The 24,029-nt window shown below is 34.0% G+C and overlaps 1 protein-coding gene across 10 annotated transcripts in view; it reads right to left on the bottom strand.

The window, feature by feature from the left end:
* Window positions 1-24,029, bottom strand: part of LOC138320475 (CLIP-associating protein 1-like) — a 133,826-nt gene that overhangs the window by 98,161 nt on the left and 11,636 nt on the right. For 9 of the 10 annotated variants that reach the window (XM_069263438.1, XM_069263449.1, XM_069263447.1 and 6 more), the window contains exons 3-9: window positions 14,780-14,858; window positions 14,166-14,209; window positions 13,307-13,366; window positions 12,849-12,940; window positions 10,870-10,945; window positions 10,485-10,582; window positions 10,097-10,170 (exon numbers count right to left, since the gene is read on the bottom strand). In XM_069263438.1, coding sequence (XP_069119539.1) covers window positions 10,097-10,170; window positions 10,485-10,582; window positions 10,870-10,945; window positions 12,849-12,940; window positions 13,307-13,366; window positions 14,166-14,209; window positions 14,780-14,858 — 523 coding nt within the window. Of the gene's footprint in view, window positions 1-10,096; window positions 10,171-10,484; window positions 10,583-10,869; window positions 10,946-12,848; window positions 12,941-13,306; window positions 13,367-14,165; window positions 14,210-14,779; window positions 14,859-23,007; window positions 23,029-24,029 lie in introns of those variants that run through there. The other variant, XM_069263444.1, reaches the window with a different exon arrangement.

Genomic DNA, 24,029 nt, shown 5'->3' on the forward strand with positions numbered 1-24,029 from the left:
CTTTGTCAGGGATAGATAGACAGTAGATATATTAACAACTTTGTCAGGGATTAGACAGTAGATATATTAACAACTTTGTCAGGGATAGATAGACAGTAGATATATTAACAACTTTGTCAGGGATAGATAGACAGTAGATATATTAACAACTTTGTCAGGGATAGATAGACAGTAGATATATTAACAACTTTGTCAGGGATAGATAGACAGTAGATATATTAACAACTTTGTCAGGGATAGATAGACAGTAGATATATTAACAACTTTGTCAGGGATAGATAGACAGTAGATATATTAACAACTTTGTCAGGGATAGATAGACAGTAGATATATTAACAACTTTGTCAGGGATAGATAGACAGTAGATATATTAACAACTTTGTCAGGGATAGATAGACAGTAGATATATTAACAACTTTGTCAGGGATAGATAGACAGTAGATATATTAACAACTTTGTCAGGGATAGATAGACAGTAGATATATTAACAACTTTGTCAGGGATAGATAGACAGTAGATATATTAACAACTTTGTCAGGGATAGATATAGACAGTAGATATATTAACAACTTTGTCAGGGATAGATAGACAGTAGATATATTAACAACTTTGTCAGGGATAGATAGACAGTAGATATATTAACAACTTTGTCAGGGATAGATAGACAGTAGATATATTAACAACTTTGTCAGGGATAGATAGACAGTAGATATATTAACAACTTTGTCAGGGATAGATAGACAGTAGATATATTAACAACTTTGTCAGGGATAGATAGACAGTAGATATATTAACAACTTTGTCAGGGATAGATAGACAGTAGATATATTAACAACTTTGTCAGGGATAGATAGACAGTAGATATATTAACAACTTTGTCAGGGATAGATAGACAGTAGATATATTAACAACTTTGTCAGGGATAGATAGACAGTAGATATATTAACAACTTTGTCAGGGATAGATAGACAGTAGATATATTAACAACTTTGTCAGGGATAGATAGACAGTAGATATATTAACAACTTTGTCAGGGATAGATAGACAGTAGATATATTAACAACTTTGTCAGGGATAGATAGACAGTAGATATATATTAACAACTTTGTCAGGGATAGATAGACAGTAGATATATTAACAACTTTGTCAGGGATAGATAGACAGTAGATATATTAATTAACAACTTTGTCAGGGATAGATAGACAGTAGATATATATTAACAACTTTGTCAGGGATAGATAGACAGTAGACATATTAACAACTTTGTCAGGGATAGATAGACAGTAGATATATTAACAACTTTGTCAGGGATAGATAGACAGTAGATATATTAACAACTTTGTCAGGGATAGATAGACAGTAGATATATTAACAACTTTGTCAGGGATAGATAGACAGTAGATATATTAACAACTTTGTCAGGGATAGATAGACAGTAGATATATAACTTTGTCAGGGATAGATAACAGTGATATATTAACAACTTTGTCAGGGATAGATAGACAGTAGATATATATTAACAACTTTGTCAGGGATAGATAGACAGTAGATATATTAACAACTTTGTCAGGGATAGATAGACAGTAGATATATTAACAACTTTGTCAGGGATAGATAGACAGTAGATATATTAACAACTTTGTCAGGGATAGATAGACAGTAGATATATTAACAACTTTGTCAGGGATAGATAGACAGTAGATATATTAACAACTTTGTCAGGGATAGATAGACAGTAGATATATTAACAACTTTGTCAGGGATAGATAGACAGTAGATATATTAACAACTTTGTCAGGGATAGATAGACAGTAGATATATTAACAACTTTGTCAGGGATAGATAGACAGTAGATATATTAACAACTTTGTCAGGGATAGATAGACAGTAGATATATTAACAACTTTGTCAGGGATAGATAGACAGTAGATATATTAACAACTTTGTCAGGGATAGATAGACAGTAGATATTATTAACAACTTTGTCAGGGATAGATAGACAGTAGATATATTAACAACTTTGTCAGGGATAGATAGACAGTAGATATATTAACAACTTTGTCAGGGATAGATAGACAGTAGATATATATTAACAACTTTGTCAGGGATAGATAGACAGTAGATATATTAACAACTTTGTCAGGGATAGATAGACAGTAGATATATTAACAACTTTGTCAGGGATAGATAGACAGTAGATATATTAATTAACAACTTTGTCAGGGATAGATAGACAGTAGATATATTAACAACTTTGTCAGGGATAGATAGACAGTAGATATATTAACAACTTTGTCAGGGATAGATAGACAGTAGATATATTAATTAACAACTTTGTAAGGGATAGATAGACAGTAGATATATTAACAACTTTGTCAGGGATAGATAGACAGTAGATATATTAACAACTTTGTCAGGGATAGATAGACAGTAGATATATTAACAACTTTGTCAGGGATAGATAGACAGTAGATATATTAACAACTTTGTCAGGGATAGATAGACAGTAGATATATTAACAACTTTGTCAGGGATAGATAGACAGTGATATATTAACAACTTTGTCAGGGATAGATAGACAGTAGATATATTAACAACTTTGTCAGGGATAGATAGACAGTAGATATATTAACAACTTTGTCAGGGATAGATAGACAGTAGATAGATAGACATAATATATTAACAACTTTGTCAGGGATAGATAGACAGTAGATATATTAACAACTTTGTCAGGGATAGATAGACAGTAGATATATTAACAACTTTGTCAGGGATAGATAGACAGTAGATATATTAACAACTTTGTCAGGGATAGATAGACAGTAGATATATTAACAACTTTGTCAGGGATAGATAGACAGTAGAATATTAACAACTTTGTCAGGGATAGATAGACAGTAGATATATTAACAACTTTGTCAGGGATAGATAGACAGTAGATATATTAACAACTTTGTCAGGGATAGATAGACAGTAGATATATTAACAACTTTGTCAGGGATAGATAGACAGTAGAATATATTAACAACTTTGTCAGGGATAGATAGACAGTAGATATATTAACAACTTTGTCAGGGATAGATAGACAGTAGATATATTAACAACTTTGTCAGGGATAGATAGACAGTAGATATATTAACAACTTTGTCAGGGATAGATAGACAGTAGATATATTAACAACTTTGTCAGGGATAGATAGACAGTAGATATATTAACAACTTTGTCAGGGATAGATAGACAGTAGATATATTAATTAACAACTTTGTAAGGGATAGATAGACAGTAGATATATTAACAACTTTGTCAGGGATAGATAGACAGTAGATATATTAATTAACAACTTTGTAAGGGATAGATAGACAGTAGATATATTAACAACTTTGTCAGGGATAGATAGACAGTAGATATATTAACAACTTTGTCAGGGATAGATAGACAGTAGATATATTAACAACTTTGTCAGGGATAGATAGACAGTAGATATATAACATATTAACAACTTTGTCAGGGATAGATAGACAGTAGATATATTAACAACTTTGTCAGGGATAGATAGACAGTAGATATATTAACAACTTTGTCAGGGATAGATAGACAGTAGATATATTAACAACTTTGTCAGGGATAGATAGACAGTAGATATATTAACAACTTTGTCAGGGATAGATAGACAGTAGATATATTAACAACTTTGTCAGGGATAGATAGACAGTAGATATATTAACAACTTTGTCAGGGATAGATAGACGTAGATATATTAACAACTTTGTCAGGGATAGATAGACAGTAGATATATTAACAACTTTGTCAGGGATAGATAGACAGTAGATATATTAACAACTTTGTCAGGGATAGATAGACAGTAGATATATTAACAACTTTGTCAGGGATAGATAGACAGTAGATATATTAACAACTTTGTCAGGGGATCAGATAGACAGTAGATATATTAACAACTTTGTCAGGGATAGATAGACAGTAGATATATTAACAACTTTGTCAGGGATAGATAGACAGTAGATATATTAACAACTTTGTCAGGGGATAGATAGACAGTAGATATATTAACAACTTTGTCAGGGATAGATAGACAGTAGATATATTAACAACTTTGTAAGGGATAGATAGACAGTAGATATATTATATTAACAACTTTGTAAGGGATAGATAGACAGTAGACATATTAACAACTTTGTCAGGGATAGATAGACAGTAGACATATTAACAACTTTGTCAGGGGATAGATAACAGTAGCATATTAACAATTTTGTCAGGGATAGATAGACAGTAGATATATTAATTAACAACTTTGTAAGGGATAGATAGACAGTAGATATATTAACAACTTTGTCAGGGATAGATAGACAGTAGACAGTAATATTAATTAACAACTTTGTAAGGGATAGATAGACAGTAGATATATTAACAACTTTGTCAGGGATAGATAGACAGTAGATATATTAACAACTTTGTCAGGGATAGATAGACAGTAGATATATATTAACAACTTTGTCAGGGATAGATAGACAGTAGATATATTAACAACTTTGTCAGGGATAGATAGACAGTAGATATATTAACAACTTTGTCAGGGATAGATAGACAGTAGATATATTAATTAACAACTTTGTCAGGGATAGATAGACAGTAGATATATTAACAACTTTGTCAGGGATAGATAGACAGTAGATATATTAACAACTTTGTCAGGGATAGATAGACAGTAGATATATTAACAACTTTGTCAGGGATAGATAGACAGTAGATATATTAACAACTTTGTCAGGGATAGATAGACAGTAGATATATTAACAACTTTGTCAGGGATAGATAGACAGTAGATATATTAACAACTTTGTCAGGGATAGATAGACAGTAGATATATTAACAACTTTGTCAGGGATAGATAGACAGTAGATATATTAACAACTTTGTCAGGGATAGATAGACAGTAGATATATTAACAACTTTGTCAGGGATAGATAGACAGTAGATATATTAACAACTTTGTCAGGGATAGATAGACAGTAGATATATTAACAACTTTGTCAGGGATAGATAGACAGTAGATATATTAACAACTTTGTCAGGGATAGATAGACAGTAGACATATTAACAACTTTGTCATTGTAACTCTACCTCTCCTTCGACTGATCTCAGTCAACTTTAGCTCAGGTGAACGTTTGATAATTGTCTATGAAAAATTTGTTTGTTTAAAATTAGCCATGGGCTATCTAGAAACTCTGAATAAACTGCTGTTTACAAATACAAGCTGCAGCAAAAGGTCTATTTGTCAAGTTTATCACAAGAATCAGATGTATTACACACAAAAAGTGCAAGTTTATGTTATCTGGAGGCAAGTTGTTTTTCATAATCAGGTAAAACAGATGGAGTAAATAATCTTAGTCTACAGGCGGTCAGGTAGAATGTTTTGTATGTGTGTGATGTCCTTTTTACAGCTTTACTTATTTTTAGAATATGTCAGATCTTGATGGTGGAAGAAATCCTGGGGAAAATCAACCCAGTCAAAAACAGAATGTTCAGATACCTTAACCACTAGGCCATCATCTCCCAGGCGTCAAAAGCTATAGTGGTAAAATGACATAAACCTTATTAACCACTATGCCACATTCTCCCAGGGGGATAACGGCTATAGTGGTAAAATGACACACACCTTCCCCACTGAGCCACTTCTGTCCTTACCTAGGTAAAGTATAACCAGTAAAACAGCCTCAAGTTCCAATAAATCAATGATTTCTATACCTGGCCTTATCTGATAAACAAATCACCTATTGAAAGCAAAGTGCCTATAAAGCTGGATCGGGATGAAATATTTGGTCACTTTACTGTTACTGATAGGACTGGTGGGACTAATCAGGCAGCGTTCAGACATGGTCCCCGTCTTATAGGGGCTTACCAGGCAATCTGTACCCCTGCTCCACACATAGTTGGTAAATGCCAGTTTCTGATATCTGAAATATCGACCAAAGATCTCGACCATTGGACCATCGGACAATCTTAATCTCTATACAAAGACAAAATTCACTTTATTTACCATTACACTGAAGAGGACTTTTTATCATATATAAAAGGGATTTAACACAAGTATTTTATGAAAAACTAGAAGCACATTAACTAGATGACACTGGTATTACAATAATTAAATTTTGATGAACAGAAACTGAAATAGGCACTGAACTGTATATGTAATATCAGTTCTCTGTACGTTAACATCAGTGAGAGCTATATATATCATAACTATTTCAAATATTGATTAGAAATAGAACACACCCTTTAAACAAAATCTGAGAAGAATAACTTTATTCAATGAAATCTCAAAAATATCCATCCCATGAAATCTGAAGTCGAAATGTTAATATTCATTCATGAATTTGGAAGAAAGAAAGCTAAAGAGTGTTTTAGACATTATCATATGAAGATTTATAAATAGGCTATTACATTTCCAAGTGTAATGGTGAAGAAAGCTCCATGGAGTGAAATATAGAGGTGGAGTCTAGTGGTATAATGTCAAGACATCTTCAACACCGAGACCACAAAGAAAACTGTTATTAGCAGACCTAATTTGTTTCATTTTCAGCATTAGCATAATCTTGCTTGCCCAATTTCATGAAAAATATGCATTTTCCATTTTTCATGTGTCATGCTCCAAAATGTTATGAATTTAGATTAGTTGAAAATTATATCTCAGCATAAAATTTGTATAAAAAAAAAGGCTGAAAACCATTTTATACAGAGTTTCATATTGCCATTTCACAGCACTAAACATACACAATACTGAAATAGGACACCTAATGAATTTATTAAAATCCCATCTTTTAATGATTTAAGATCACAAGGACTACTTTTTAATTTTTATGGGCTACCTCAGAAAAACCTGTTCCGATATGGTAATTGGATTTCATTCCAACACAATGTGGGTCAACCTCGCTCTGGTGGCTTGGTATGTGTTAACAAGTATATCAATATACAAAGATGTACATGGCGTTTTCAAATGAAGATATAAATCTCAGTTCCAAATTGCACAAAGGTCAAGTGGTTCATTGAAATTCACAACTTAAAACTTCACTCCTTAAAACTTAAAAATATTTTCTAGGTCAACAGTAGATTCTAAATTCTGTTCAAAGGAATGTCAACATTGAATTTAAATATTAAAACGGTCGACTATTTAACTGAATGATACCAACAGCCCTTCCCTACATACTCAAAGAAAAATAACTGTTAAACTCGCAAGTTCAGTAAAAAGGCCCGTCCTCCATCTACATAGACCTATAATGATGGGGTATGTGCCCGTTAGTGAGGCTGAGGAGGCAGACAGTGTGCCCTTTGTGGTGATACTATGGACATGTTAGGTATCTATAATAAAGAACCCTACAGAAAACTTACATTTAAACATAACTCCTTCCCATTACCAGTGTTAGTCCTACCTGATATGACTTGTCACAGAAAGCCTACAGGTCAGAGAAGATTAACACTATAGAAAACAGACAAAACCAGCTCTGTACTACTAACTCACAATGATATCTTTGTTTTTTAGCTAACACATTTACTTTATTTCCATTTCTGCAATGCAAATATATCGATCATTGATTTACATGTAGTTGGGATAAATGACTAAAGACAATAGTCTTTGTTTACTGCCCTGTAACATTAGGTGGACACATTACATATATCATATACCAACTTAAACAATTACAAATTCATTATGTAATTAGCATCTCCTAAGAAACAACTCCCTCTTAACCCTCTCCCCACCTTTCAGTTGACACTTTGGAATCAAATACATCTCCATTCATTGTGACATGGCTATAATATCATTTTCTTCATATTTGCACTTTTTTACATTTTTGGTTGATTTGTAAAGTCCCCTTGACAGCCAGGGTTCTTTAAGGTCATGCTAGGCTTAGAAGGAGAGTCCAGAGTACCTATAGAAAAACTATCATCCTATGTAGTAAGTACCTGGCAACTACCCTACATTAGTTTCGAACTCCCGACCTAAAGGTAGAGGGTAAATGGTATGACTATGGCTCACTTCTACGTCACAGGATTGGTGATGAAGACTGAATGGTTACATGGTCCTCACTAAATCTGTATCACGGTCATCTACGTCAGGTGGTAAAGTAGTTTTTCTTAGTATATTGATGTTATCTTGTTACTGATGTCCAGATGTAAATCCACTGGTCTAAATAGGTCAAGATTAACAAGGTTAAGACGTTCTAAATACTTAAGATGTAGATCAAATTAGGCCAAGAGGAGATATACCTACCGAGATTTGAACAATGGCGGATAAAATACATTTAGAGGTAATGTATTATAACAAGGAAGATATTTAAGTAAATGGGCCGACTGAGTACAATGAACCGCCGTCTCCTATACATTAAAACACTTAGACATTGCTAGGTTATATAATGGTCTTATCACAGCTGATAACATCAGCTAAATAGTTTTTAAATAAATAAAGAAACATTTTTGTCATTTCACTTGAATAAAAATGTTATCTGGCTGAAATCCAAACTTGAAGAAAGATTTCTATAACTACTTTGCTCCAGAATATAACACTTTTTTGTAGTTATGGCAGTTTCTTTTAATCCCTTTTTGAAAACACATGAAAATGTAATTTAATTGCAATATTTTTTCTAGAACTTCATACATAGCATTTAAATGACTTGATTTACAAAAAATCTCAAATTCATTTTTTTTTTCCTAATTGAAATTCATTATGCAGTTCATAGTACTCAAATAAGAAAAAAGAACACGTCTTTCTGAGTTACTTTCTCTCATTCATAACACGTGAACAACCAAATAATGGCTGTTACTCCATTTACTATAGGAATACCTATCTTTTTCTGTAGTAACATTTACCCTCAATGCTGGTGGATTATCTAGTGCCCAAGGTTTAACATAACTTACTTGTCACAATGAATTCATTCTGAGACATAGTTTAGAATAAATATTTTGTAAAAACTGTTAAAAATATGACAAAAAAATCAGTTATTGTTGAAAATGGGTCTCTTACACAATCTAATAAATTTGTCACTACCTTATTTGATATACAGGTAACCGTGTTCCATCTTTGTTACTACCAGTTATCTTTTTGTTTTGTCTTTTGATCAGTCCTTAGAGAGCTGAGAATGCTATTTAAGTATAACATATGTAATCTCTGTAGAAATAACTTTATTTCTTGACTTTGAGATACACCTTTTCATCTATCTATATCATAAATTATCAATCTTTATTTCATCTACTAAAATAAGAGATGTAGAACTTTGTTAGCATTTCTTGTTAAGATCATAAGAGTTATCTCCCTTCAATTGAGGTGGTAATTCAGTATCAAAATGGAATTTCTGTGAACAAAATACTTGTTGCAAGTCTTTCTATTTGTTGTCTTTTCATTTCTACAATTTAATGGTATTTATCACCAGGTAATACTAGTATTAGATTTAGTGATGGATATCCAAGCTCGTGAATATTTTTCATGTGTTGTCCGCAATGATGATTTCTCCTCATCTTCAACCAGAAATCTCCGATCTCTTCTTACTTGTCCATTTTTCCATGGAGATTTGATACAGAGGTTCGTCCTGTAACTCGCTACCCTTCATGTTGTCTCTTTGTTTTGGGCTCACTAAATGAGACTCCTTTTAATATCATGACTAGCAGCTTGGCACAGATATTTTACCTTTTATCCAAAATCAGCTAAACCAGCGCAGAGTTATTTGCTCTTGGGAGAAAACATGATAGATACATAATTTGATTTTATGAGGTACATAACTATAAGAAATTAACATTTTCTCATATAAATAAATAACATATCAACAAGTACCTAACCCAAGAGCATTCAACTCTGTTTTATAAAGTGCCAAAAACAGTTGAGCTGAAAATAAGGCATTTTCATTGGCAAACCAAGAGAGGCAAATTTGAAGGGTTACCAAGCGAGGCATATTTTGAAGTAACCAGAGGAAGATATCTTAAGAGATACCACATTAGGTATACAATCAGATGTACACAATTAGGCACCAAATGAGACATATTTTGACTAGGCATATAAGATTTTCTCTTTGGCAATATTTTGATGACTTACCATAGTCATGAGCTGTGGCAAGCATATTTCCCGACATCTTCACTTCGTCAAATCTGGCGAATATCTGATTTAACCTACAATGAAAGAGGATCAATGAGATCTGAGTTCAGAATAAAACCATCCATTAATTTCAACTTTATGGTGATATGAAATTCGGGAATAAGTTGACATACTGACATCTGTGTTAAATCACTAAATTTCATTTCATCAAAAATTTCCAGAAAACTTATTTTGATATGCCTGATAAAAGCCAATTCAATAATATTTTCTAATGCTTTTTTTAAAAGACATCATGCATAAATTTATTTGCATTAGGGATTTTGGATCTCATGAATGATCAATGAATAGTTCAGTTGCTTTTTGAATAAAAAATAAATAAAACTGTTACCTCTGCTGTGAGATGCCTTTCTTCAGTAAATCCGAGCGTACCTTTTCCCCAACATGACGGTATATCTCGGCTAGTGTGGCTATTGATGTCTCCCGAACCTGTCATTTCAATCATAACAACAATGACACATATTCAAAACTAACATTGTTACATGATATTTGTATTTCACTCATAGATGGACTTCAATTATATAATTTCCTGAATTAAAAAAGCAACAATATTTTCTTATTCTTTCAATATCTGGGAGAAACAAAATTGAGAAACATTTTTTTTCTTTCTTTTTTTCATTTTCATTTTTTTTGTTTTTTTTTGTTACAATTCCACTATATACAAAGTTACTAACTACTGGTCAGCACTGCTGACCATTACATTGCCCACTCTTTACCTGGCTATTCTGATCGTCCAGTAGTTTACATATGTTAGGGACGATCTTGGACAGGTGTAGGCACCTGGCTCCATACCTGAAATACAACATCAATAGTTAAAGTTATATGTGCCGTATTTTTCATACTCACGAATCAAGATGAGCTTTTGGTATGTTATTTATTACCAAAAGTTACCAATATTTTGAGAATTACAGTATTTTCAATGCTTACATTTTAATTTTACGAGTACATATAAGAGCTGAAAATGATTTTTGGCAGTACTGCTAAAAATCATTATATGTACATCTATAGTGAAGTGAAATGAGTACATACGGTCGGACCATAAAGCCAAATCGTGGTCTACATTTTCATTTAGCATTTTTATAATGTTACTAGTAAACGTTTCTGTCATAATTTGCGTGCCCCTGTGTTTTGGCTGAGGTGATCAAGATTGCATTTTACGGCCTCGGAATAGCAGTTGAGACTGCTTGTTTAACACATGTTCATAGAAATTTAACTGTCGAAAACAGATATATCTAGATTTAATATCCCATGAAAAGTTACATAATATAAGACCACGATCGAGAGCATCGTGGGTAGCGATAGGCCAAGGTCGTCTCCTTGCAGGCGGTGTATGGGATTCGCAAATTATTTAGTCTAGATGAAATAAATGATTATTCTAATAACTGGTTTATGTAAATAATGAATGTACTTGCAATATTTCCAACGTTGGACATTTTTATTTTGCTATAATTAATATCGATGCTGCTATCGTTTTTGCGATGAGATGAGATGAGGAGGTTTTGCAGAGTTATCTCTGTTTTCCCTGTCGACACCAAAATAAAACTTGTATTGTAAGATAGTGACCAGGCATTCTGTTTATCCTGTAACTTTTTCATTATACATACAGAAGATGGTATTCAAAACGAAAGCAAATTGTCTGTTATTTACACGATTTCGCTTAAAGCGGAACGCTTCTTTGATGTTCAATAAAAGTTGCATTCACTAAACCGAATGAGTGTGTACTCCTTTTTACTACCGTGGGAAATATGTAAGCGACGTCATTCCGATGATTGTGACGTCACTGTTTGGCGGGACTGACTGCCGTTTCATTCACTCCTACTAAAAGTGACGTCACTGGAATGTTGGGGATCAAGTCAACAAATTTAGAAATTGAATCAAACGAAAGAAATTGAACATTTATTTACTGACATCGTAATATTTTCCTATTGCAACTATTACAGGAAATTCTTATTATCCGATATCGGGTTTTGTGCCCGACTAATGTCGATATTAGAGCTGAAAATGCATTGTTTCTTGATATTATTCCGCTCCTTTTGTTGATTTTAAATTCGTAAAATGAACTTAACCCGCAAAGGGCGTCAGAACGCTTGTTTTCAACGTGAATAAACACCGTAGTGATAAAGACCTTCCAAGTGAAAATTTGCATCAGGGAAATTGGGACACAAAAAGACGATTTTCTCCAAAAGTAAGTAAGTTACACTACTTTAATTTTGCTGGAACACTTAAATTATGAAGATATCTCTTACAGTATTTTTATTATTATTATTATATATAATGTAAGTAATTAGTCATTGTAGAGTGATTTCTGCAGGTATGTTTCCATATAAACATACATAAAACATAAAAACAAACAATTTTACAGTACATAAATCTGTGTTTCAACTAACGTTTGTCAGACATCTGGAACCATTTGAATGATTTTCACGGCTTAATTCATCAAACCTTACGGTTTTCAATAGATTAATGAAGAAAAAATAGCATGTCAAAATTTTCGTCCAGTTACGGCACATATAACTTTAATATAAATTCATTTAAAGATAACATCACAAGTATGATCTGGTCAAGGGGCCATAACTATCAAACTTAGGTGTTGAATGTGTTCTGTAGACAGATAAAGGGGCCATAACTCTATCAGACTTACGTGTCAAGTGTGTTCTGTAGACAGATAAAGGGGCCATAACTCTATCAGACTTACGTGTTGAGTGTGTTCTGTAGGCAGATTAGAACTCCCTCCCGGACATGCCACAGTTTGTGTGTAAAGGCGCTCATAATCCTCTCAAACACATACTGAAACACAATAGTCAGTACATTATTATACAATGGAACTTGGGACTCCAAGGTCTCATATTATGGTGTCTGAGAGTTCATATTAATGAAGAGTATTGCAGATTATACAAGATAAAGTATGGTTTTATTTTATTTAGGAATATTGATCATATTTGTGTAATCCAAATGTTAATTGTCTATTCAAGTTCATTTGATTTTTAAAACTTTTTAATTTGAAATACGTTTCACAACCGAGTTGAGACCTCATTAGATTAGTTACAGAATCAACAGAAACAGTTTTGGATTAGAACCACAGAAATCCTTAGCAGGTAAAACCCTTTAAACAATAACAAATCTGTATGTCGTTGATTGGTTGTAATGACGTACCCCGGGGGATGTGGCTGGCATCATCAGCTTCATCAGTAACTGCTGGGCTTGATCTCGTACCTGTACAACATGGTAAATAGTACAATTACACAAAGCTGGCCTTTAAATATGATTTCCTTAAAATTCTGTTAATTTCAATTTTCCATTCTGTGGTTGTCAAAAGAGATTTGTACAGGTATATGTGTCCTTTTTTTCCTCCTTTACCATATATCACTTACAATATACAATATGTACTTTTTATTCCTCCTTTACCCTATATCGCTTACAGTATACAATATGTACTTAACATTTCTTGCTTTACTTTAACAATGACAATAGGCTAAACCCATTAGCTTTTCTAGAAGACATCACACCTTATTGTAATACTCTCCTTCTCCACAAATATATGTGCGATGTATCTAGGCAATCAGAAAGAAATACAATCTATACAGCAATGGGGAAGAAATATTTCCAATTTCAATATCAGAGTGATATAGTTTTTGACTAAAATAGATTGAAAGTTTACCAGAAGACTAATAAGGTTGTTTGTTGTACATATGAGAAAACCCTGCCACACTGGTATAACAAAATTAACAAATGGACATATTAAGGATGATTTCTATGACTATACCAAACATCTAATTAGGCCTGGCCTGATATAAGCAGGGGTTTCAATATCAGGCGGTATCCGGTACTTTTTGCCGGTTGAATCTGGTTGTGGTACCGCCTGATTTGGGCTAAATTACATCAGATAGCATACAGATCGTATAGAAAAGTACCCCCTGAAATTGCAATATTGTACCGCCTCTGCTTAAAGATAATGAAACCTCTGTATAAGTGCTGGCCCTATATAAAGGGCCACTGAATCATATATACACACCTGGTCTTTGGAATCTCCCAGGCGATCTACCACTGACGGAAGCACTGAAAAACAAAACAAACACAAAATCTGTTAATTAATTTCCTGTTTTCAATTAATATTGACTGTAGACAAGTTATATGGTTAAGATAAATTTCCTGATAGAATGAGAAAGAAATAGACAGTGCATGCTATATGATAAAGCTTGGGGTTGGTTTTGAATTTATTAGATTAATGTCCTACTAACAGCCAGAGTCATTTAGGACATGCTGGGTTTTTAGATCGAAGAAACCCAGAGTACCCAGTGGATTCCAACACGTGACCCAAAGGTGGAAGGCTTATGGTAATATGTCGGGACATATGACCCTGGCTGTTAAAGGGACATAAACCAAACAAACTTTAGTTTTGAAAGACTGACATGTGTTCATGTTGTGTCTCCCTGTGCTAGTTGAAACTCTCTCAAATTTTATAGTGCTATCTTACTGAATAATTGTAAGGTAATGCTTACACATCATTTATTTTCTGCTCTAGACCTTTTATACTTACCTTCATCACCAGGCTCTGATTTCTCATAATGTTATAAAAATGAGGTGTTGGCTTAGGTTAGAGAAGCTGTAGCCTGAAATAATACTTACCATGAGATACATAATGTTTGAAGTCCTCTCCCATACGGTCCACCATCAAACACAGGACCTCTAGTCCATTGACAGACACCTGTAACAAACCAATGATACACAGATATAAGTAATGTTTGAAGTCCTCTCCCATACGGTCCACCATCAAACACAGGACCTCTAGTCCATTGACAGACACCTGTAACAAACCAATGGTACACAGATAGAAGTGATTTCCAAGAACGACCACTAATGTCAAACCATTTCCCCAAATAAATTATTATGCATACCAGTACATATACATTTATTTGGTATGTGGTAACAACAAATTGTGTCTTTTCTTGAAATTCATTTTGTTTTATTAGTTTGAGTGTCGGCTTTTGCAATCTGCCAAGATCAACTCTTAAGGACTTATCACTATGGTGACTGATCACATGATGAGTCCTAGAAATATGAAGATCAGTTTTTGATGCAATCTATTAGTCTTCCATAACAATATTTTAAACAAAACACAACTGTTTATAAACAGTAAATAAAAAATGAGGAGATTACAGGTATACATCATGACAAAGATAAGACTAATTTACATAAGCGAGACGCGGGGCCGGCCCAGAGTCCATTTATAATAATAAAGTCAGACTTAAGGCCATAAATGACAAATTATATCAATCGACAACTGTGGAAAACAGTCTAGTTTGACAGCTAAAGGTCACAGTACTTGCTAACTTCACTTTAATCTTCTTCATGCATGAAGAATATCTTAAATGAAAATTTTATAGCGACCTTCACAGATCACAGATACGTGTATGCTCGCTTTAGTTCTTAACTGGCGATAAAAAATTACCTATATACCTGAAAGAATGATAGTTTGTTTTGGGGGAAAATGCTGAGTAACTTATAAAAAATAGCTAGATCCTGAAAATAGACCTCAGCACCACACAATGAGTGCCTTGTAATGAGGTAATAATGACTTTTTATACACCTATATCAAACACCATATTATATGATCTCCCTAGCTTTTACTGAGGGAAGACATTTTGTTTTCATCTAAGATGCCCAGGCCATATAACTTCCTAACTACTGATCAGTTCAAAATTACAATTTACGGTGCTACAATAACTTAATAATAAAAGGACCAGGTAAATCTATTTCATCAATTCTTCATGAGAGGGGTATAAGACTTCTTTTAACCATCTCAGATATGTAATTTAATTTTAAGAACACTCAAAAATTAACATCATGCAAAGCTTAAATAAATGTTTATTGAACCCCTATAGTGTGTATCAGGGTGATGTCATTGCACCACACTTTTAAACCTTTATTGAGTAGACATATAATTAGTAAGCTTTGGATCACAAAACCAAATCCCACCACTGGTTTTAGTTTTCCTGTTAAAAATGAGCACATGCCTAGGCTTTTTCTTCTTCCATGAATGTCATCAAAATTTGCCAAAATCCTCAGGCCTATAGGACTTATAATTACTATTGACCACCACCCCAGTTAGGAACTATTTCTGACAATTTGCTCTTAGCATTACAGGAGAACCTGGCAGATCCTTAACGAACAAAATGACATGATTTTTATGGTGTTGTCAAATCCTTGTTTGAACTCTATAATTTCTAAATTAAAAGGTGCTGATAAATTGTTTTGATAAATACTTCAAATATTTCCCCTTGGTCCTGATAAGATGAGTTTTAATAAACTGATTGAGTAAGGCCATATGTGATGTACTGCTATAAGCTCTATAATAAAATCAACAGGAAGTTAGATCAACATGACACCAGGATTGTGTAATCACACCTCTGGCCTATGTAACTAGCTACTGCGGGTTTGATGACAGGTAACATCCATTAGGTACATAAACGAGAATTTTTCCCAGGTAACAGCTCTATATCACAGATGTACCTACATGGGCAGTATAACATACCTACCTAAATTTTATAAGTAAACAATTAGTCATATACATGAACAACTAACATACAAGCTGATTTGTATTTATAGGAATCCTGTTTTCAGTGGAAATCACATATTTTGTCATTTTTTGCAGTAAAGATTTTAACCCAAATGTAACTGGGTTTGCTATAATATTTTGATTAATACCCATAACGCTTGGAATTCAAAGCATACAAAAACATAATATGGAAAATGATGGTACAGAAAGTCAGAGTTCCCTAAGAACATTCAACCCTGAGGTGGGGAATGTCAGACACCAAAACCACATGGCAAAGCCTGCCCTATATCTTCTACAAATAGTGAGGAGAAAATATATAGATCTGTCATTTTCAAGTATAAACAACATGTATGTGTAAAGTCAGCACTATAAGTTATACCATATATCACAGACGTGGGGTGTGGAGTTGGCAGGAACTGTGTGATGTGCATGCTTAATGTGAAAAAAAATAATCATGTCAGTATGTTTTAAACCGTAAATAAAATTTCAAAATGAGCAATTCATATAAATTAAATGCATGTTTTTTTTTTATAAATATTCACTACAATATTCATGTACATGTTTCAAATATCGTCAGACTGTCATTCTTAATAAGGGAATTACAAAATTCCTTTTGAGTATATCTACTGCTGAGAGTCAGTCAGATAAGGATATGTTAGTCAAGCTAACTAAACATGTTATATATAATACAAGACAAGACTGTATACATGTATGTACAGGACAGTTCATCCCATTCACACTTTTATACAGGGTACATACTACTGTGTGGATGTAGTGTTATTGACCACTGGAGTGGAAATATTTATTTACAATGACCTGATCTACCTTCTACTGGGAAAACAGCCAACCTGGCATGGGTGGTCGGATAGTCGGGTGGTCGGGTGGGACAGTGCTGCGTTTACAGATGTGTGGGTATATGACTTGATTCACCATTTGGATTTTGGTTCACTTGTCTGACAACATGGATTTCTTATGGGTATTCATGATCAGACAGTTTTCTCTCGTAGAAAAAACGTGTGATGATTCTCCTCCAACAAGTGTTGATTTAAAGAGATCTTGAATATTCTTAAATGTTTTGCAATTTTTGAAAATAAGATACAGGCCTAGTTTTAATCCCAAAAACAATAGATCTATGGTATCTGAAATATTGACTTATTTCAGTCACCAATTAGTTCTTATATTAATTTCCAATTCAAGTCTTTACCTTTTAAAACTACCATCGCCATACATGGTATTTCTAATTGGATGCCAATTTTGTGTCATGATAGCAGAAAACATCTTCCTATAACTGTAGACAGATCGTACAGTTATTTCCTACAGAGCTGGTGATGATCACAACCAATGTACTCCCGCGATCAATTGAAATATATAGAGACCATGGTCTGTTATTGCTAATTACTCCAGATATGGTGATTCAACAAAAATATCAGCTCTGGGACAGTGGTGGTGGCCAAGTAATATACACAGCCAAATAATCTATCAGGACGTGGATCAGGAAACAATGGGATCTCGGTCCCCACAGCTCTGATGGATTCTAGAGTACTATAGACCACTAAACGTTGCCTTGTGTAGTACTTGTATAGGATCTGTGTCATTATTCATATAGGATTAGTTCTCTAATTAATTAGGGAACAACTGACTCTATAGAACACTATCCTCTCTACATCCATCCTCATCCATACATGTACATGTACACTGTAACATTTGTTTATTTCAAATTTCAAGCTAGGTCTACTTCATGCCTACTACATTCAATCTAACACCAAATTTGTTACTGCCCAGCAGACTAACAGGTTTGGAGTAATTCAGGGAAGCTGTCATTTTATTTATTATCAGCAGACTTCAATATTAACACAATAAAAATACATATCCAGTAAAATACAGATCAATTGGGGCAGATTTTCTGTCTCCTAGCTAGCTTTAGGCCACTAGTGATTTCATTAAAAATCTAGATTATAGCTTTAGTCAGTTACACACTAGAAATGCATCGACTACCTGCAGAGCTATATAAAGAATTTGCAATTAACTTGCAACTGAAGGTTTTGAAAAATCAATTTTGCACCAGCATTGCAGCTTGCACTGTGCAGTGTTAACGAGGTGTCTAATATTTCATCATTACAGCTGAATTTGCTCAGCATTCTCATGTTCCAACATTCATAAAGAGACAGTTGACCTTTAACATCCAGTGCCTAAAACCTCTGTATGGCAAAATCATCCTCATTACAACAATCTTTAATGTGATGTCATTAATATCTATTTTACTTTTCAGACTGTTGAAATTACTGCATGAATAAAGCTCATGCATATATACTACTCCAAATTTGAAGTGCACAATAAATAATTAACAGTAAACGTTGTGTTGGTCCTACCACACACATATATCTATATATTGATTATAAACACTTAATTAATTAACGATCAGTCTTTACAAGTTTGTTATTAAAGGAAGCATATAAATGACCCAGAATTTCTCAACTTAAACAGTATATGACAGGACAGTACATCTGTTGAAATGTCTTGTACACAAACATTTACTTTTCTTGTGATATAAATCTAAACCTTTAACATTTTCTTTCAATACAGGTTGGCTTTGTCGACACCACCTGTGATTTGTGGCAGACAAATAATAATACATAACCATTCAGACAGCATAAATACAGGTCCCTACCTATATATTTACCTACAACTCTTAAGCAGTGTCCTACAACACATAATAAACTACCAATTCTGACCACTCCACACCTGACCGCCGATGACCGATCAGGGTTTAGGATTATCTGACTACCAACAATGTGGTATATATATGTGGAGAATGCTCACTATCCCTGACCACTGTAAATCTCCAGAAGAATTTATCTCTGTAATGTAAACATTGTACACCTGTAAACAATCCGATTAAGTCTACATCAGCCCTCCCTGCCCTATTGGGGACCGATGTCTGGGACCTTTACTGTGGTACCATATTATATCTACCTGGCTACCAAAACACACTGGATCTATCTAGTGTAGGGTAGCCATCAGATGCTACATTTATGATCTCTCTAGTGTAGGGTAGCCATTTATGATCTCTCTAGTGTAGGGGTAGCCATCAGATGCTACATTTATGATCTCTCTAGTGTAGGGTAGCCATCAGATACTACATTTATGATCTCTCTAGTGTAGGGTAGCCATCAGATACTACATTTATGATCTCTCTAGTGTAGGGTAGCCATCAGATACTACATTTATGATCTCTCTAGTGTAGGGTAGCCACAGATACCATCAGATATCTACATTTTATGATCTCTCTAGTGTAGGGTAGCCATCAGATACTACATTTATAACTAGGGTAGCATCAGATACTACATTTATTACTGATCTCTCTAGTGTAGGGTAGCCATCAGATACTACATTTATCTAGGGTAGCCATCAGATACTACATTTATAACACACACTGGATCTCTCTAGTGTAGGGTAGCCATCAGATACTACATTTATTACTCTCTAGTGTAGGGTAGCCATCAGATACTACATTTATAAGTGTAGGGTAGCCATCAGATACTACATTTATGATCCTCTGTTAGGGTAGCCATCAGACTAGGGTAGCCATCAGATACTATCTGATTCTCATTAGTGTAGGTAGCCACAATACTACTTTATGATCTCTCTAGTGTAGGGTAGCCATCAGATACTACATTTATGATCTCTCTAGTGTAGGGTAGCCATCAGATACTACATTTATGATCTCTCTAGTGTAGGGTAGCCATCAGATACTACATTTATGATCTCTCTAGTGTAGGGTAGCCATCAGATACTACATTTATGAACTAGGGTAGCCATCAGATACTACATTTATAACACATACTACATTTATGATCTCTCTAGTGTAGGGTAGCCATCAGATACTACATTTATGATCTCTCTAGTGTAGGGTAGCCATCAGATACTACTATCTCTCTAGTGTAGGGTAGCCATCAGATACTACTTTATGATCTCTCTAGTGTAGGGTAGCCATCAGATACTACATTTATGATCTCTCTAGTGTAGGGTAGCCATCAGATACTACATTTATGATCTCTCTAGTGTAGGGTAGCCATCAGATACTACATTTATGATCTCTCTAGTGTAGGTAGCCATCAATACTACATTTATGATCTCTCTAGTGTAGGGTAGCCATCAGATACTACAATTATAACAAAGTTTCACTCTGTTTAACAGACTGTAAATCTAGTACAACTGGAAGGGAAAAATATAGCATCATTGTAAGACCATAAATATATGTAGTTAGAGCCAGGGCCACACTTTCTATATGTTACTCATGATGAAAGTCACTACTAATTATATAAATAGTCAAACCTGTCTATAAAGACCACACAAGGAACCAAGATAAAGTGGTCTTTATAGCCAAGTGGATTTCATACACAGGGCAAATTATGTTGAAATTGACCATTCAGGACCCTGGGAAAATTTAGGGTCTTGACTGTAAACCTGTCTTAGTGTCCACCTTATACAATAACCACTTCTCAGTTTCTCAGTCACAACTAAAGTCCAATACCTTAACTTCTGACCTGTGTAATAAGACCACTTGTCTATATAGACCATTTTTATTTGTTCCTACCACACAAAAACAAGCAGGTGATTGAAATACTATGCATATCTGTTTTCTACAACTAGGCTCTGAGGCTGTATATGTTTTGTTACTATATTTAGATTGTTCCACTGGATGTGGTGAGTCACTCTTCCAGCGTGAGTAACAAATCTGATGCTGCTGACATGTACTACAGTGTATTTACCTCAATATTGACAGCAAGGTGGAGGTCTGTTTGTGTTTTGGGTCCTGACTTTTAGAGGTGCCAGGATTTGATAGCAGATGAAAGCAAGAGTTTAAGAAGAATAGCCACTGGTCATTACAACCAGTATCCAGCAATTCAGTTCCAACTGACCTGTAAGCTGTACTGTGGATCTCCAGTTTGTGATCCCCAGTTTGTGATCCCAAGGTGGAAGGCTAATCATAGAATATCTGAAACCTTGACCACTAACCCACCATGTCCCAGATAGAGCTAGTGGTAGACTAATTACCTATAGCTATTTACAGTAACTATTAACTAATTAGACTTGTCCGCTTATACAACCTTATATAATTATAATATCAAATGATTTTGAAGTATTTATGGTATTACACAATAACAGAAATAGCTTATATTATTTACAGGTGATTTTACTGTTTTATAGAGTAACAATTATTGCTGGATAGTTGATACCTATAATATCTCATTGACCAGACGTACAGCTGGTATATCTGTAGACTAATACAACAAGGATTTAGTAAACAACATCCCAAGCTAAACTAAACGTTAAATGACATTTATGTTCAGTTGAGCAAACTGTTTATATTGTGATTAAATAAAAAAGATAATTTATTGAGTAGTACAATTTAACCAAAAGTCTCCAAATCCAGATAAATATGAAAATATTATTTACGATAATATTTAATAGATGACACAGCAAATTAATGTCCTCAGTGCTTAGGATGCTACTTTTTTTTATTTCCTGAGTAAAAGTTTTATTTAAAATGCCTATCAGTGCATTATGCAAGCATAAAGATCAAGTAAAACTATTTTCAGAAAGCATTAGCAAAGACCAATTATCTAGTTTTACCTGACTGTATGTAAAATACTAGTACAAACCAGCTTGTACAGGACTTAAATACAAAACAAAGACTCTCCAAACCACGCTACTCACTCATACATGTGAGCACTGACAAAGGTGCTACACTAATATTACGGTCAAGTATTTAAAGTTGGTCTATTTTTATTGACAGTTGGGCATTTCCTACAAATCAATGACAGCATTTCCTGAATAGTTTAATGTAGATACCTTAAAAGGTGTTACAAATGTCTCCTGGTATACACACACACCTACACACTGTTAGCCAGTCCCAAAGGTGCTAAGACTCAACAACACTTGTGGTAGGGAGATTAAGACTTCAATCTGTCACTTCAGACAGAACACACATCTCAGCAAGTACATGTATAGTATAGATAGGTGTACTTCACAGAATCAATCACAGCAGCAGCATTCTGTTTGTGCACAAGCATAAATACAAACACATATACAAGTCATGATTTATACAGAAAATATTGACACATAATTATTCACCATTATACAATAGCGTATAAAATCTAAATATTATAATACTTCATTGTCTAATAAGACAAAAGATCACCTATCTATTGATTTTCCAATACATATGGTGCAGATATGTCATGTATATAGAATAAATGTATACATGTGAAATAATATAAATAAAACTGTTTACCCTTTAATTTCCAGATTCCTTGTTTCAGCTGCCCCACTGATTGTTTTAATTGAGCTGATTCTGAGTAACTTTTGAATGAAACATATATGTTTATCTTACCATCTAATTGGCAAAAGGACAAATGTATAAATGGACTAGAAATACAAGATGTCAATTTAAATGCCACCCAAAACTGGTAACATGATCTCTGTACCCAAACACCCTACCCGGACATCTCTATTACTTATATATCTATATGTTATGGTACTAGGTATTATATAGTATACGATGTATCTCTATAATACAATCCCAGGATGTACTATAAAATAACTGAAGTTCCAGTCAAGCTGCCTCAGTGACAACCTTCCAATAACGACCACCTATTTGATATGACCAGACTTTACCCAAATACACATTTGGGTGAACATTGGCACATAATGCGAGGGTCAGCGTAGTATGTACATTTCAATGTTTTGAAGAGTTACTGTACACAGTACTATAATAATGCATAAGCTTGTCGACGTACATGTCATTGTACACATGTTAATGTAATAATGCCAATGAGCTTGTCGACGTACATGTCACTGTACACATGTTACTGTAATAATGCCAATGAGTTTGTCAACATACATGTCACTGTACACATGTTAATGTAATAATGCCAATGAGCTTGTCGACATACATGTCACTGTACACATGTTAATGTAATAATGCCAATGAGTTTATCAACGTACATGTTACTGTACACATGTTACTGTAATGATGCCAATGAGTTTGTCAACGTACATGTTACTGTACACATGTTACTGTAATGATGCCAATGAGTTTGTCAACATACATGTTACTGTACACATGTTACTGTAGTAATGCCAATGAGCTTGTCGACGTACATGTCATTGTACACATGTTAATGTAATAATGCCAATGAGCTTGTCGACATACATGTCACTGTACACATGTTAATGTAATAATGCCAATGAGTTTGTCGATGTACATGTCACTGTACACATGTTAATGTAATAATGCCAATGAGCTTGTCGACG

The sequence above is a fragment of the Argopecten irradians genome, chromosome 4 (genome assembly GCF_041381155.1).
Source record: "Argopecten irradians isolate NY chromosome 4, Ai_NY, whole genome shotgun sequence".
Taxonomy (NCBI): Eukaryota; Metazoa; Mollusca; class Bivalvia; order Pectinida; family Pectinidae; genus Argopecten; species Argopecten irradians.